The sequence below is a fragment of the Marmota monax genome, unplaced genomic scaffold (genome assembly GCF_021218885.2).
Source record: "Marmota monax isolate L192 unplaced genomic scaffold, Marmota_monax_Labrador192_F-V1.1 WCK01_AAM20220418_F8-fsc00203, whole genome shotgun sequence".
NCBI lineage: Eukaryota > Metazoa > Chordata > Mammalia > Rodentia > Sciuridae > Marmota > Marmota monax.
Window position 1 is genome coordinate 1,674,262 of NW_026694787.1, and position 18,195 is coordinate 1,692,456.

Here is an 18,195-nt window from a genome sequence, read left to right on the forward strand (position 1 = left end):
TCCCCTGCAGGCGGAGCCGCAGGAGCATAGCGGCGGCGGCGGCTACGAGGAGGAGGGGAGAGCGGACGGCACGGCCGCTGCTGCCCGGTGCTGGACTGGGCGGCGCTTTTTTTTTTTTTCGCAATTTCCACTCGCGGGGAGCAGGAAACCCGGCGCAGCCAGGCGCAGCGGGCCGCGATGCAGCAGCAGCAGGAGTCGCCCCGGGGCAGCAGCGGCAGCAGCAGCAGAGGCAGCAGCAGCGGGCGGCGCTGAGCCGCCGCCGCCGCCACTGAGGAAGAAACCAGCCCAGTAGCCGTCGCGTTCCGACGCCCGCACCCGGATCCAAGCGCCAGGATCCCGGCGCCCCGACCCCAGCGCCCGCCTCCGCCAACTTTCACGCTGCCTCGGCGGCCCGGCCCGGCTCGGCGCCAATGGGTGAGTGGGGGGCCGCTCGAACCTGGGCGCTCATCTCAGCCTGGGGGCGGCGCGCCCATCCCGGGACCGCAGAGCCGGTGAGGGCGCCCCAAAGAAGGGTTGGGGCGGTGACAGCGCGGTGGGCGCCCTCTCCCGCCTTGCTCACCCCCATTCACTCCCACTTGCGCCGGTGTTTCTGCTTAGCCCGCGCAGCGGCGCCGACCGGGACCCACGGGGGCCTGGGCGGAGGATGGTGGGGGCTGACCCCCAGTGGGGCTGAGGGATGCAGGGGGTGTGGTTGGCTTTTCGGGTGGGCGGGGAGAGTTTTGTCTTGGCCATTTTCTCACCGGAGCGCACCCTCCTCTGCTCCGTAGATGCAAGTACCTGGACCTGGTGGCCTCCGGCCCTGCGCGGGGCTCGCGATGCCGTCTGGCTCTGCCTTTGGGGAACTTGGTATCTTCGGGTCCCCAGGGGTCTGGATTGTCTTTGCTGGGGGGTTGAAGGGGGTGAGAGGAGGCGGGAAACGCCCCAGTACCGGGCCTGGTGCTCTGTCCAGGGAATCTGAGCTCCTGACGCGCCTTCCTTAATGCCCCCACCCCGCCCCGCCGCCCCCCAGTGCTTCTGGCCCTGACTCCCTCTCAGCCTGTCTTCTCTAGTCTGGCCAGTTTTTCCCTCCGTGATGCTCAAAGGACACTTGCAACAGCCTCTTCTAAGTCTGCAGGGTCGGGCAACTAGAAATGGTGATCCAGTTCTTGATTTACCAACAAACATCAGTTTAAGTAGACAGCTAATGTAAGGCCCCCTGGTCCCATTTGGTATAGACCCAGTAGGATGGGAACCTCCTTCTTGCCCAGAGGAGCTGGCACTTTGTAGGACAAAGGACTTTTGATCTCCTAGGCTATATTAAATGTTTGGTCTCCCCAGGTAATATTCTTGCTGACAGCCAGCCTCTGTTTTTCATGTCTCTAGCAGATTATTTTTGGGTGTTTCTAGGCCAAGCATAGGAATCCAGTACATTACAATAAATCATAACAAAGTGAGACCTTTCCGTGTTTAGGTAATAGGGTTTGGGTACACCGTCAGACAGTGACAGGCCAGCAGTCATAGGATGCTCATAAAGAAGCACTAGGAGAGGTTTAAACCGGACCTAAAGTTGTTGGACATAAAGTTAAAATCCTGTTTGTGGTCACTGGCCAAAATGGTTTTCCTTTTCCAAAGTGGTGGTGATCTGATGGCTTTTCAGCTTAAATGTCACCTTTTTTCACAGTGCCCTACTTTGTGGAAGGCAACATTTAACTCATGCTCTTGTTTTGCTTTGGCTCTGATGATTTAGTTTATTGATAAAAGTATACACTGTAAACCTTACCGGTCACTTTAGGAATGGATTGCCTTCTCATGAGGTAATCAGAAATGGTGTTTCATCACCTTTCATTTTGGGTGGGTCACTGAGGGAGTTACACAGTGCTCTTCTCTGATCCCTGCACCAGTCCCAGCCTAAATTAATACCCTTTCTCTTATGGCACCTTTTCTTTTTTCCATAGCAGTATTACATATTAGAGTTTATTTAACATTTATCTCCCGTCCTGGAAGTTCTGTGGCCACAGGGTCAGTGCTATGTTGCTCAGTTTTGCTTGAAACTATTTTCTTTGGTGCCTGGCACAGAACAGATTCTAAATAAATGTTTGTTGAATGAATGAATGGATGGATGGTATGAAATCTTCCTACCCTGTGGAAGACATAGCACTTAACTCATGGTCTTGTTTTGCTTTGGCACTAATTTAGTTCATTGACAAAAGTATATACTTTAAACATTACAAGTCACTTTAGGAATGGATTGCTTTCTCCTGAGGTAACCAGAAATGCTATTTTGATCACCTTTCCTTTTGGGTGGGTTACATACCAAAGAAGTGAAATCCAAATGTCTGTTCCTGTGGCCAGCCTGTGCTTTATGGATCTCAGTGCAAAAGGGATCCAGTCTCCTTTAAGAAGAAACAGACCTGTTTATCATTCAGATCTGAAATGTTTTCAGATCTTTAGTTGATTCTAAAGAATCTCCAAGAAAATAAAGGAGTGCTCTTGCAGTTTATATCCTTTCAAGCTTCATCTTTTGTACTGTAACCATTATGTGGGGAGGGGGCAGCAATTGTTTTTCATTTATTTCTTGAGTTAATACTTGGAGGTACTAAGTATAATGTTTATAGTGGAACTTAAGGTGCTTGTAGTACTTTGGGTAAAATCCCCTGCTCTTTTCTAAAAAACATCCTTAGCAGTATATTTGTGATGAGGTGCAGGTGTTTTAACAGTTGATTTCTGTATGTCTTCTGGTGGAAAGACTTAACAGTGTGAGGGTTATGTGTGTACACTCAGAGGCACCCTCCCCAAGTCTCTCTGGTTTTCAGATTTATCAATTTATCAGTTTGATACTTTGAATACTTACTTGGCTTGACAATAATTTTTCTGTTGCTGGAATAACACAATAAAACTGTATCAAGTCTTTGATCTGAAAAGTATCAAATGTCTAACCCTGAAATGAAGCTGGTTAATTGCAAAATGGCCTCTTTCAAAAGCCTATCCGAGCCTGGTGCAGTCTATCAGTACCAGGCACAGTGGTGCATTCCTGTAATCCCAGCAGCTCAGGAGGCTGAGGCAGGAGGATCATGAGTTCAAAGCCAGCCTCAGCAATTTAGCCAGGCCCTAAGCAACTAAGTGAGACCCTGTCGCTAATAAAATACAAAAAGGGGCTGGGGATGTGACTCAGTGGTTAAGTGCCCCTGGGTTCAATTCCATGTACAAAAAAAAAAAAAAAGTCTATCAGAATGTGCCCTCTGAACTTGCCGGAGATGCTTTCAGTGCCAAACACAGGGAAAGCCTCTTCTAATTACAATTGCACAAATATTATAATCCAAATGTGAGAGTAGTGAAGGTTTTGCAAGTCCAGCAAGTGACTTCTGTTTAAAGAATTCTAGAATAATAACAAAGTTTGGACTTTTTTTTAAAAAAAATTTGTTGTTGTTGTTGTAGATGGACACAATGCCTTTATTTTATTTGTTTATTTTATGTGGTGCTAAGGATTAAACCCAGTGTCTAACACACGCTAGGCAAGTGCTCTGCTACTGAGCTACAGCCTCAGCCCAGTTTGGACAGTTTTGAGCAACATATTGTATTATTGATAGAATGCTTTATTCTAAATTAAAGCTAAAATGAATCTAATACATTTGCCTCCACAATCAAATCTTGTATTAGAAATAGATGAAAAGGTCCTTGTCTTTTTTTAAATATATATTTTTAAAATTTTTTAGTTGTAGTTAGACACAATACTCTTATTTTATATGTGATGCTGAGGATTGAACCCAGGGTCTCGCACATGCGAGCCCTCTACCGAGGTGAGCACTCTACTGCTGAGCCACAACCCAAGCCCCTGTCCTTATCTTTATTGTGCATGACCTTCACCCCCTTATATGCATCATGTCAGGAGCAAACCTAGCTGTCATCCTGGTTGCGTAAATCTTGTTTTTTACCACTTCAGTTCTTTTTGCATTACTTTCGTTCACTAACAATTTCATTTGTTTTTAGTTTTTAATTTTCCCCCTTTTTATTGGCACATTGTAATTATACAGAACAGTGGGATTTGTTATATAATATTCATATGTGCACACACACACAAAAACAGTATAGTTTTTTGTGTGTGTGGTGCTGGGGATTGAACCCAGGGCCTTGTGCATGCAAGGCAAGCACTCTACCAACTGAGCTATATCCCCAGCCCCAAAACAGTATAATTTGATCAGTTTCATTCTCCAGTACCTCTGATTTCCCTTCCTACCCTCGCCAACACTTTCATTTATAATTGTCTTAAAGAATGTTGCATACAGTGGTTAGTATTTGCCTACTTATCCATCCATCCAATATTTATGAACCTCCTGCTTTGTGCTAGGCATTTGCTAGGAACAGGTGCATAACACATACAGACCTGCCAGTGTGGACTTCTCAGTCTAGAGGAGGACTTGAATGCAATGGTCATGGCATTATATAGCTAAAAGCTATGGTAGAATTCATGAAAGAAGAGTAGAGAAGGGCTGAAGAGTGGTCTTTGAGGAGATTATGCTTGAGCAGAAATCTGAAAGTTGAATATAAGTTGTCACTATTCTTCGGTCACACACCCCCAGGAATACAAACTGAGTTTTCTTTTAGTTGCAGGGAGAATGTGTGCCATAGGAACTGGTGGGGATGGGGGCAGCTCATCAAGAGTGTCTAGAAAGATTAACTTGGGCCCATGCCTGTAATCCCAGCAGCCTGGGAGGCTGAGGCAGGAGATATGTAAGTTCAAAGCCAGCCTCAGCAATTTAGTGAGGCTCTAAGCAATTCAACGAGACCCTGTCTCTAAATAAAGTACAAAAAAGGGCACGGGATGTGGCTCAGTGGTTAAGTGCCCCTGGGTTCAATCCTTGGTACCAAAAAAAAAAAAAAAAGAATTAGTGGATTTGCACCTGTGTCAGGTGTTTTTGGCTTTGGGGCATGGTTAAGGGAGCCGGCCATTGCTATGGATTGCCAGAGGTCCTTCTGTGATTGGGTGTCTTAACAAATGTTCTAGAAATACAGGAAAAATTGGAGCCAGGCTAAAGCTGGGGTTGGTACAGAAGCAGCAGGCCCTAGTATTAGCCAGGATTAGGGATGTCTGGTCGCATTTGTGGTTTGAACAAGGGTCATGTTTTGTCTGTGTTCACACATGATTATGGAGTGGCTTTGTTTGTGTCTTATCCCATCATGGTCACAGAGTGACCTTGCTTGATATTGGTGTTCTGAGGAATTGTTTCTCTTGAATAGCACACCCAGTCTGGCTGTGAGCACCTTGCCAGTGAATAGGAGGTGGTGACTGAGGAGAGTGGTTTTCTAGGTATATTCTGTGGCCACCTCCTTAATATCAGTCAGCTCTAGAGGTTGGACTTTTGTTCAGCATTAAGCACAATAGATAAGTGAAATACTATACCAGGGGAAGGAATACAGAGTAACACAGAGCTGATACTAGAGGACCAAGAAATCAGGTTCTTCACAGGAAAGATACAGCACGGGTAAATACTGGAATGCTTTTGTTAGAGAAGTAGAGCCCTTAATACAGTGATTTTTAGAATGTGCTCCCTAGGGAGCCATTTAGAGATAGAGATTCTCTGGCCCCATCCCAGCAGGCCTATTATTAAATCGGGAACTCTGTGGGCTGGGACCGGAAATCTGCATTTTAGTGGAACCTCAGGGTTGCTCTGCTTCCTGCTAGTGTAGAACCTTCCCACCTTGTAGGTGGGCACTCCTGGGTCACTGGAGTACACAAAGTATTCCTGTACACAAACCACATGCTGTTATAAGTGACAAATAACCTTAGAAAAGATGAAGATGGTTCTATTTTGAAACAAAACCTTTCATGGAATTATTAGGGTAGCACAGTGCTGATTCTTTAATGAATTCAGTCTAAGCCAGGCTTCCAACACCTCGCATTAGTGATACAGGTCAGTCCATTTCAGTGTTAGTCACATGGACTTTTATCATAGTATCCCACAGGCTCTTTCCATCATCTTTTCCCTCCATCCTTTTTACAAGGGACTTAATAATATATTGTTAGCATTATTAGGATGTTTGATGTTCATAACTTTCTATACCTGGAACCTGTATTAATTTTTTAAAATATTTTTTAAGTTGTTGGCATGCCTTTATTTTATTCATTCATTCATTCATTCATTTATTCATTCATTCATTTATTTATATGTGGTGCTGAGAATCAAACCCAGGGCCTCACACATGCCAGGCAAGCGCTCTACCACTGAGCCACAACCGCAGCCCACCTGTATTAATTTTTGATTGTTGTTTCAATGAACTACCTCAAACTTGGTGCTTTGAGACTTCACAAGTTTTTCATCTGTCACTGGGCTGCATTCCTTCTGGGGCTCTGGAGGAGAATCCTTCTACTTGCACTCCTTGGCTCCTGGTCTTTTCCTCTAGCTTCAAAGTCAGAAATGACTGGTCAGGTCTCTCTCACTCTGATATTGACTCTTCTGCCTCTGTTATCCATGTCTAAGATTTTGTGATGACATTGGGCCCACCTGGATAATCCAGGATAATCTCCCCTTTGCAGGGTCAGTTGATTGGCAACCTTAGCTCCCTGTCATCATGTAAACTGACAGCTTCACAAGTTCTGGGCATTGGGATGTGGGCATCTGGGTTATGAGGAGGCAACATTATTCTGCCTACCATGCATAATAATGGACTTGGCTTTTAGTGGAGTTGGCTTTTCTGGTTTCTCTTGGAGAATTGAGTCTTCATAGTCAACCACCTTCTTCCTTCCTAAGAAGATTCCGTCTCTGTTTTTAAATTGAAATGTTTGCATCTTATTAATAAAGCGACCTGCTATAATTTGAATATGTCCCCCAAAGTTCATGTATTGGAAAGCTTAATTCCCAAATTCATATATTAGTGGATTTGGAGGTGGAGTCTTTCAAAGGTAAGATTAGAAGAGGTTATGAGGGTGAATATAAGAAGAAGAAGAGACCCAAGTTGGCATACTTGCTCTGTCATCCTATGTAATGCCCTCTGCCATGTTCCAGAGCAGCAAGGCTGAGCAGATAGGCTGGGGCTGTGCCTCAGTGGCAGAGCACTTGCCTTGCATATGTGAGGCACTGGATTTGATCCTTAGCACCACATAAAAATAAATTTAAAAAGATAATAAAAAAAAGCTAAGCAGATGCTGTCACCATGCTGTTGGACTTCCTAACCTCCAGAAGCATGAGTTCAATAAAGTTCTATTCTTTTTTTCTCCCCACATTTATAATATTTATTACTTATTCCAACCCATACTTTTTTTTAAACTAGATAGATTTATTTAAGGAAGATTACAATGCAGATATATACTTGATAGATAATTATCTTAAATTATTTTGTTTTGTTGGGTGTGGTGGCAAATGCCTATAATCCTAGTAGGAGGCTGAGGCAGGAGGATCATGTGTTCAAAGCCAGCCTTAGCAATGACGAGGCACTAGCAACTCAGTGAGACCCTGTTTCTAAATAAAATATAAAATAGGGCTGGGGATATGGCTCAGTGGTTGAGTACCCCTGAATTCAATCCCCGGTACCCCCCTCCAAGATTATTTTGTTTCATTGCAGTTTTCTTTTCTTTTTTTTTTTTTTTGAACTTCTATTCTTTATAAATTACCCAATCTCAGGCATTTTGTTATAGCAACTGAAAATGGACTAAGATGCTACCTTTAAGTTATACTTTGCATTTATTTTCTTTTTCCTCTTCACTGCTCTGTTTCTTGAGACGGCTCCTCCTTCCTCCCCCACTTCCTCCACAGAGACTGCCCTGTACTTATTAGGACCACTGTCTTCTGGCTCTGTCCAGATTGTGTTCTAGGAACTGTTCATCCTGAGGTAACTAATAATCAAATTTTTAATCACAAGCACATGGTCTCACACAGGCTCTAGCATCTTTGACTTAACTGGCTTTTTAGTCTGTGAAATCTAGAACTCTTTCTTGGCTTCAGGGACACTCTATTTACTCCTGTTTTCCCCTACTGCTCTTCCCTCCATTGCTGGTTCTTCCTCCCCATCTACCTTTGTGACTTTGTTAGTCCTGGTCCCCTTCGCATTAAAAGTTTGACCTTGAATGATCAGCAATCACAGTGATGATTCAGGTGTTGGGTATTGGTGATGCTCAGATCTTCATCTCCCATCTTGGTCTCTGTCCCTAGCTCAGGACCTACTCAACTGTGAGTGCCAAGAGGGCAGAATCTATCTGGTTATTTTTTTCCTGTCCCTGGCACATAGTAAGCCTAAAATTAACATTGACTAAAGCTGGGCATAGTAGCCTACGCCTGTAATCCCAGCGGCTCAGGAGGCTGAGGCAGGAGGATCATGAGCTCAAAGCCAGCCTCAGCAACTTAGCCAGACCCTAAACAACTTAGTGAGACCCTTTCTGAAAGTACAAAATAAGAAGGGCTGGGGGCTAGGGCTGTAGCTCAGTGGCAGAGTGCTTACCTAGCATGTGTGAGGCACTGGGTTTGATCCTTAGCACCACATAAAAACAAATAAATAAATGATTCAAAATAATTTTAAAAAATGTTTTAAAAAGGGCTGGGAATGTGGCTCAGTGGTTAAGTATTCCTGGATTCAATCCCTGGTAACAATAAATAAATAAATAAATAGATAGATAAAATTAATATTTATTGAGTTGATTCTCATTCATAACCCTGTGGTATACTTCACCCAGGTGTGTCTTAAACACCTCAAACTGAGCATGCTACAAACTAAGTTCAGCATCCTTCCCCTATGGTTCCTGCCATGCCTTTTTTACCTTCCATTTCCTTGAGTGAATTACCATCTGGCTAATTATTTCCATAGGTGCTCTGATGTTTTCCTTGTTCTTCCCTTTTTTCCTTTCTCAGCCTCTTCCAATCTACAGTTAGGCCCCTAGTGTTTCTGGAATGGGCCCCATGTGGCTACTCTTCTGTACATGTGTTAGAGCCTGACTGCCTTAGTGAAGTCCTCCAGAAGCCTTCACTTATTCCATGCTTGTTCAGATCTCTGAGCCTTTGCCCACATAGTGCCCTTGACAGGGAGCAGATATCCTTCTTCTCTGCTTTGTAATTTTCCTGTATTAGTTTTCTGTTGCTGCTGGAACAAATGACTACAAGTAGTGGCTTAAAACAGCACAAATGTGGTGTAATCTTACAGTCAGAAGTTCAAAATGGGTTGTACTGGGTTAATGTCAAGGTGTGAGTAGGGCCAGCCACTTTCCTTCTAGAGGAGTCCATTTCCTTGTCTTGTCCAGCTTCCAGAGGCTGCCCGCATTTCCTTGGCTCATGACTCCATTGCTCCATCTTCTGCTTCCATCCTCATGCCTCCTTTTATTTTACTGTGACCCTCCTGCCTTTCTTTTCTTTTTTTTTAAAATATTTTTATTAGTTGTTAATGGACCTTTATTTTATTTACTTATTTATATGTGGTGCTGAGAACCAGATCTAGTGCCTTGCACATGCTAGGTGAGTGCCCCACCACTGATCCACAACCCAGCCACGCCTGCCTTTCTTTTATAAAGATCCTTGCAGAGCTGGGGTTGTGGCTCAGTGGTAGAGCGCTCACCTAGCATGTGCGAGGCACTGGGTTTGATCCTTGGCACACATAAAAATAAAATAATGATGTTGTGTCCACCTAAAACTTAAAAATAAACATTAAAAAAAAGATCCTTGCATTTTATTGAGACTGCCCGGATAATCCAGGCTACTCTCTTTCTCTCTCTCTCTCTCTCTCTCTCTCTCTCTCTCTTTTTAAAATATTTTTTTTAGTTGTAGATGAACACAATACCTTTATTTTATTTATTTATTTTTATGTGGCGCTGAGTATTGAACCCAGTGCCTCCCACATGCGAGTCGAGCAGTCTACCACTGAGCTACAGCTCCAGCCCCTCCTTTTCTCTTTTGAGCCTTAACTTAATCACATCTTTGAAGTCCCCTTTGCCCCCCATAAGGGAACATTCTCACAGGTTCTGGGAATTAGGATGTGGACATTTTTGAGGAACCATTATGCAGCCTACCACACCCCTTGTTCATCTGTGAAGACCACCCTAAATGTTTCTGTACAACTATGAAGTCTATTCATCTCCAGTTGGGCCTCCCCAATCCATTGCCCTGACTCTTGCCTAGAATACAGTAAGTGCCATATGTTAATGAATGAATGAGTAACCTTTTCACCCAAGTATGGTTACTACTAGTTCCTGAGACTGTGGGCTGCCAGCAGTGTGCATGCAGTTCTGTAAAGCTGTCTTCTGGGCAGAGCATGCTGACAGGGTCTGTTTCCTGACAGTTTACAGTGGCCCGTAGCACAGTGGTTGAGAAAGGTAATGTCTCATGTGTTACTTGCCTTTTGTGAAGAACTATAAGTTTCAAGATAGAAAATTCTCTTGGGCTGTGACTCTCTACTGGGGACAACCCCCCTTTCTCTGGGAACAATTTGGCAATGACTGGGGACACTTGGTTGTGACAGCTGGGTAAAGGTCAGTCTACTGGCATCTAGCTTGACAAGACCAGGGATACTGCTAAACATCCTACAGTGCCTAGGACAGTTCTCACAACAAATGTCAACCATGCTGAGGTTGAGGAAGCCTGTTTTGAGGGCACCTTGGAGACTCATAACACAGATGGTTGAAGCTCTGTTTCCTTACTTTATCATTTGACTCCATTCTGGAACATAAGGTTTTCTTTTTTAGCCACAATTTTTATTTTACAAATGAACCTAGAAGTCCCTGGATAGCAAGGCTCTTTGGCCCTGTCTTTCACCGTTTTGTTTTCAGAATAGAAAGTGTCTTAACACAACTGTTGCCCCCTGATCTGTCAATACTTGGACCATTACCCTGGGGAAAGGTGGGAACTTTGGGGCCCAACATTGCTAACCTGCTGAGATATGCTTCTGTGTCAGATGATGGGTCCTTCTGCCACTCACTTATCCATCCCTGGAACTGAAGTGCTAGAAGGGTCCTTCACAGTCATGGCCCATGCCATCCAATGACAAGACCCAGTCTCAGAGAGGCAGAGTGACATGGTCTGCTAGCAGCAGAACCTGACTGCCTTCTAATTTGGAGGAACCCATCCTGCCTGGCTTCTGCAGGTGCTCAGGAGTTCTAGGCTCCTGCTTCCCCAGTGATGCTCTTGCTCCAGCTTCTTTATTTAATAAGTTTTCTTTTTAAAAAAGTTTTTTTATTTGTTTTAATTAGTTATATATGACAGTAGAATGCACTTATATACTTTGATATATCATATATAGATGGGATATAATTTCTCATTTTTCTGAATATACATATTGTAGAATCACATTGGTAAGTTTTCTTTTTTAATATTTATTTTTTAGGTGTAGACGGACACAACACAATACCTTTATTTTTATGTGGTGCTAAGGATCGAACCCGGGCCCTGCCCATGCTAGGCGAGTGCTCTAGCGCTGAGCCACAATCCCAGCCCCAAGTTTTCTTTTTTTAAAACAGCTTTATTGAGGTATGGTTTACATACCACACAATTTACCCATTTAAAAAGTGCAATTTAGGGCTGGGGATATAGCTCAGTTGGTGAGTGCTTGCCTAGCATGCACAAAGCTCTGGAAAAATATCAAAAATCCATGGCACCACCAAAAAAAAAAAAACAAAACAAAACAAAATAAAGAGTGCAATTTAATGGCTTTTGGTCAATTGCATTATTTATTTTTAAAATTGTGATCAAATATAAAATAAAATTTGCCATTTTAACAATCTTTTTTTTTTTCTTTTTGGAGCCAGGGTCTTGATTTGTTGGCCAGAACTTGCTGTCATCCTTCTACCTCAGTCTCCCAAATAACTGGGATCATAGGCATGTGTCCTGTACCTGGCTCCATTTTAACCATTTTAAAGTGTACAATTCAGTGATATTAAGTTTATTCACAGTGTTCTGCAACCATCACCACTATCTAGTTCCAAAACATTTTTATCACCCCTCCCTAGTAAGTTTCTAAGAGGAATATCCAAATCCTTGTTCTCTGGGGACTCCTGGACCCACCGGACAACTTGAAGAAAACTTGGAAGCCCAAGGATCCCAGTTGAGATTCTCAAATTTTACAGGAAAAGAGAAACATGGGTTTGTTGTTTTGCAAATAGTTTTGGCTCCTTTCCTCTGGGAGGCATTTCAGTTTTGCTGGCTCTCTAGGCACCTGTGGGGGAATTTTGAATTTACTTTTATATCCCTAAGCACTTGTGTGTTAGCTCTTTGGGTAGCTTTCTTGGCCATTACTGGAATTCATTAAGAATGTTTGAGTCATGGGAACAAACACTGCAGTGCCACGCTGACTCCTCATTCACACATATGAGGTTGATGGCAATTCATGTTTCTGTCTTTAAATTCCTTTAGCTGGCACAGGTACACTGGCAGCCTGGTTGATTATGAGCACTTGGTTTTGAACTTGATCATTATTTTATGGATAAATATCTTACAAGCAGCTCTGTAGTTTTCATTAGGAGACATTTAAGCAAATTGTACCTGGCAGATCTTTCCTCGGTGATAAACTGCACTTACATTAAACATTAGGAATAAAAAACACTAGTGATAAAAATCCTATGATATTTTTCCTAACTGAACAGTATTCAGTTGACAAGAAAAGAACAAAAAAGGCCTTTATTAATTTATTTCCAGTGGCCAGGGAAGTGGTGGGGCAACCGCAGGGGATAGAGTGGCATGATGAAATGCAACCCAATTCCTACTACTGTTTCTTCCCATCTTGGATTAAATACAAATATTGCAATATACATTAATTATTCATGTTGCATAACAAATTTTAGATATTTAAGCACCATCAGCACCATCGTCTAGTATGCATAGACAGTTTAAATTACTGTCTCCTTAAGCTTTGACTTCTTACCAGTAAGTATGCAACACCAATCCTTGTGTTTTTGCTGGAATTTTTTGGGTTGTATTAGACCTAGAACTTGGGGCTGTGTTTTAGGTCTGGTCCTCTGGGGCTGCACCAGTTTTATCCATCACCTGCCACCTCCCTGTGTGAAAAGTCTAATTAGCTTAGTGTCCTGTCTAATTATTCCAACTAGTTCTTCTCTTCATGCCTGGAGCTAGATGGAGGAGGACTGGAAAGGCCTTCCATGTTTGCTCTCTCCTCTCCTTTGCCAGCTTCTTCTGGATGAAATTCATTTGACTTCTTTGTTTTTTGTTCCTTTTTTTGTGGTGCTAGGGATTGAACCCAGGGCTTTGTGCATGCGAGGCAAGCACTCTACCAACTGAGCTATATCCCCAGCCCTTCGTTCGTTTGAATTCTTGAAAGGATTCATAAATGGGCTTTCCCTTTCTTATATTTTGAACATTGAAACAAACAAAAAACACCTTTCCCCCCAAAAATACTTCTTTAAACTTGAATAAAATGGGGTAGTTTTTAAGCATTTAACCAGTCCCTTTGTTCTCAAACTTTTTTTTTTTTTTTGAGAGAGAGGGGGTGGGGAGCCTCTCTTTGTTGCCCAGACTGGTTTCTAATTCCTGGAGTCAAGTGATCATCCTGCCTCAGCCTCCAGAGTAGCTGGGACTCTAGGCACTGACTTCCATAAACTATTTGATGGAGAACTGAGGTATCAACTCAAATGAGGTCTGTCCTGAATTTGTCTGGGGTGCCTAAGGCTTGTTGGGCAGAGAAAGTGCTTGTTAATTGAGGGTGAGTTTAGCTTAATAGCTACCTTTGACCTTCAGAAAACAAATGAAAGGAAAGTAATTGGTTTGGGGTGGGTCATAGGGGGTGGGGGTGGAATGGGTGGGGATTGCCACCAATTAAAGAAAGAAAGAATTTGAAGAGGGAAGCAGTTCATCAGGTCATTGGGCGTAATGATCACAAACTGCCTACATGAGAAATTTAAAAATTATTTTTAAAGCTAGTTTTTGGACTAGATCATAAATCCACATAATTCAAATTCAAAAGGTAAAAAAATATGTGTTTACATTAAGTAGTGTCCTTCCCATCCCTGTCCTTCCAGTTATGGATACTTTGTTTTTCATTTTATTTCAGGGAGATTTCATACATCTCCCAGCAAACAGGTATTTCTTATTTTTTCCTGCCTCTTTTACATCATAATTAATAGATGATGAGAGAACTTCTGTCTTGCTAGTGACTGCCCCCATGTGCTTTGAAACTTTATGTCTGGGTCTGCCCCATCTAATCCCCCCCCCTCAGTTCTGAGGATGGAGCCCCCAGGAGCCCAGAGCCTTGCACATGCTAAGCAAGTGCTCTACCACTGAGCCATACCCCAGCCTCCCCATCTGATTTTGATGGAGGGACTGGTGTCTTGTCAAAGAGTTCTCTGGGAGACTGCTATACACTCAGAACAGTCCCAACTGTTTTTGTTTTTGTTTAATTTTTATTTTTCTGTGAAGATGGACATAATACCTTTTTATCTTATTTATTTATTTTTATGTGGTGCTGAGGATCGAACCCAGTACCTCACACGTGCTAGGCAAGTGCTCTGCCACTGAGCTACAGCCCCAGCCCTGGCTTTGAGTTCCTTACTGATAGAAACTTCATTCTGGATCTTAGCCAATCTAGGCATCAGTTCTTAACTGTGTCAGGAACTGTCTTAACCACTTTCACGTCTTGTGTGTAGTAAAGACCTTCTTCCAGTGAAGTCAAGCAGAACTCACTAACCTGAAAAAGGAATATTTATTCCCAGCCATAGAGGCCTCCCATGCAACCCAGTGGTGCCCACTGAAGGAGTTGGGCTCTAAGGATATCCTGGAACCAGGGGTAGGCCAGCAGCCCAGCTTGCCTTCTGGTCATTTCTTCTCTCTGCTGGTATTACATATTATTACATGCACATAACATAATTTGGTCAATTTCATTCCCCAGTATCTCCCTTTTTCCTTCCCTCTTCCCTACTTTGGTCCCCTTCCTCTCCTCTACTGGTCTCCCTTCTGTTTTCATGACTCAAGTAAACGTTTAAGGTAGCCTACAAAGTGGCAGGCTTGTGATCCATACTGGGATACTTGGATGACTCAGAGGAAGTCCTGCCCTGGGGAGCAGTGCCTGGTAAGATGGGGGGCTGTGTGGCTGCTCTTGGGACTAGAACTGTAAATGAGGATGCTTATAAGCCACAAGCCAGAATACCTAAGAGTACCATGTGCCTATTTTTCCTGATTTTTCTCTTGAGAAAGGGGTGGTTGATGTGAGGTAGAGTGGCCTCTCCTGTGTTAAAGCCATTCAGGACGTTCATTTTGAATAACAATAGTCAGTGGTCAGCAATCCAAAATGTTTGGCCTTATTGAGATCTTGTTCAAATGCAGAAACCACACTGGGGAGCTAATGGGTAGAAATGTTTTTGTTTTTTTTTAAATTTTTAGTTGTCAATGGATCTTTATTTTATTTATTTATATGTGCTGCTAAAAATTGGATCTAGTGCCAAGAACTATACCATTGAGCCACAAACCCAGTCCCTAACCGGTAGAAATGTTAATGAGCCCTTTCGATCCCTATTTCAAATGTAAAAGATCTTGAGACTCACTTGTGCAAACAACTCCATTGTCCCAGAGAAGAAAAGAATTAAAACTCAAAGGTGATAGCCTTGGTGCTGTTTTCAATGCCTGTTTAACAGATGTTGCTCCATGCTCTGCCCAGAACCTTATATAAACTCACAAGGCCCTGATAGCACACCAAAATGGGTTTGGGGTTTTTCTACTATCAGGCCCCTTCCTGCATGGCAGGAGTTCTCTTTCTTCTCTCTTAAACAAGTCCTACTCTGTTTGTAATAGTGGTCCACTTTTTCTTTTTTTAAAGAGGTAGAGAGAGAGAGAGAATTTTAATATTTATTTTTTAGTTTTTGGCGGACACAACATCTTTGTTTGTATGTGGTGCTGAGGATCGAACCCGGGCCGCATGCATGCCAGGCGAGCGCGCTACCACTTTTTAAACCCCCTGTTCCCACTGATGGGCAGAATCACAGCCTCTAGGACTGGAGTCCCCCTTGCTAGCAAATTAAAACAAAACAAAACAAAACAAAAAAACCCTCTTTTTCCTTTTTCTCAAGACTAAGTCCTTGTTATTGGATTGGCATCAGGGACAAGGACTGTGCTTTTGGTAACACGTTTACTCTTCCCTTCCATTATTGTCCATGGATTTTATTCTTAAAATATGCGAGACAAGAACCCAGAAGGAAATTGGTGAAGTGGGGAATCTAGTCTCATCTCAAAACTCTGGTTTCAATTTTCACCCTTAGATTCCCTTCTGTGGGCTCCCCTGAGGATGGAACAGCCGTACTTCTGAGTAATGTGGTTATTTTTACCCTTTGAGACCCTGTGTTACATAACTGAGCTTGGTTTCTCCTTTTGAGTTGGGGGCAGTTGGATGGGTTTGAGCCATGGGGGAAGGGTACTGTTGTGACATGTCTGGCTCTTTTAAGGAACCTGTGGGTTTTTAAATGGAGGAAGAGACAAAGACATTGTGAAAAACAGCCACCGCCTGGCGGGTTAACTCCTGAGGCTGAGAAGTGCTAGGGGTCTGGTGGCAGGAAGAGACCAGGGGACAGTCCCCCTTGGGGCTGTCTCTGACTTTCAGCCTCCCTCCTCCTCCCTGTCTTTTCTCCTCTTTTTTTCTTCTCTCTCTCCCACTTTCTCTCATTTCTTTCTTCATCCTCCCTCCTCCCCCACTTCCCCTGTGCCCCCTCTCTCCTCTTTCTCTTCTACCCTACCCCCTCACCAGTTTCTATAGCCCTTCCTCTCTCCCACATCCTTTCTCCTCCATTTCTCTCCTCTTCATTTCCTCTTCTCTTATGAAACACCCCTTTTTCCTTCCCACTCCCTCCTCTCTCCTTTCCTACTCCACTACCTCCCCCCAATCCCTCCCCAGCCCCTGTCTCCTGTGTCTCTCATCTCTCCCACCCCTCCTTCCCTTTTTTTGTCCCTTTCCTTCTTTTTCCCCTCAACCCCAGCTTCCCCCTCAACCTTCTTTTCCCTCAACTCCCTCTGAAAATATCTTTTTTAAAAAAAAAAACAAAAACTGGGGATTGAATGCAGGGGCATTTGACCACTGCGCCATATCTCCAGCCCTGCTTTGTATTTTATTTAGAGACAGGGTCTCACTGAGTTGCTTAGGGCTTCACTAAGTTGCTGAGGCTGGCTTTGAACTTGTGATCCTCCTGCCTCAGCCTCTTGAGCTGCTAGGATTACACACATGCACCACTGCACTCACCTTGAAAATGATCTTTTGATCCATGCAGTCTAAGGTCAAGATGGCTACAGGAGGAAATCATGAGGGGATATGTTCCCCCTAGCTGGGGAAGAGGAAACTTTTGGGGAGTAAGTACCTTTTGTCTCCTAGCAGGGCTCCTGTTATCCCAGATACCAGGAAGAGCCAGAGAGTGAGACACTGGCTTGAAGAGGCCCTCCCCAGTCCACATCCCACTTCACAGGGAAGCAGCTCCCTGCTGTGGAGGGCACCAGCTCAGCTCCTTTAAGAAGAAGGAGAAAGAAGTTAAGCTTTGCTAGCAAAGGAGAAACACAGGGGACTCCTGTCCTAACAGGGGGTTTAAAAGACGTGATTCAAAGGCTGTATTCCATGTGTTCTCTGTTGGAGTTGTAATTCACTTGTTAATTTGGGAGGTGGTCATTTCTGAGTTTTTTTGGTACCATCCTCAAAGTCTGAATTACTTCTTCCTGTGGAGACAGTGTGTGCTCAAGGACAGATAACTCTGCCTGGGATGGGGAAGAAAGGTAATCCTGTTTCTTCTGAGATTAGGGAGTGGAGAGATTTGGGAAGAACAGGGAAAGAGGAAGGGAAACAAGTTTTATTTAAAAAATAAGTTGCAGGGGCTGGGTTGTGGCTCAGTGGTAGATTGCTTGCCTAGCATGCATGAGGCACTGGGTCCAATGCCTGGAACAAAATAATAAATAAAATAAAGTTATAAAAAATAAGTTGCAGTGGCAGAGCAGCAAGGACTATATTAAAAGCATAAAAGTGGACCACTGTTACATCAATATGATGTAGAGAGCTTTATCCCTGACTAAGTGGACAGATTCTAGGACAGTGTTTCTCATTCTAGCTTCAATATTATTGAACTTTAAATATTTTTGTTATGAATATATAGTGGCTATATTACAGAATTTAGAAAATGGGAAGCAAAAGAATTTAAATTGACCACCCATATAGTTCCTTAACATAATCCTTATTTTATTTTAGTGCATTTCTTTTTTAGACTTTTTAGTATATACTTGTGGATATATGTGCATATATATATATATGCATATGTATTCCTGTTTTTTAAAATTT

General features: G+C 43.2%; 1 protein-coding gene across 7 annotated transcripts in view; it reads left to right on the forward strand.

The window, feature by feature from the left end:
* Positions 1–256: 256 nt before the first annotated feature.
* Sh3kbp1 (SH3 domain containing kinase binding protein 1) overlaps positions 257–18,195 on the forward strand; it is a 331,424-nt gene continuing 313,485 nt past the window's right edge. For 2 of the 7 annotated variants that reach the window (XM_058573076.1, XM_058573077.1), the window contains exon 1: positions 257–414. In XM_058573076.1, the coding sequence (XP_058429059.1) occupies positions 411–414 (4 nt within the window). In that variant the 5' untranslated portion in view covers positions 257–410. The remainder of the gene's footprint in view (positions 415–18,195) is intronic. The other 5 variants (XM_058573071.1, XM_058573072.1, XM_058573075.1 and 2 more) reach the window with 4 other exon arrangements.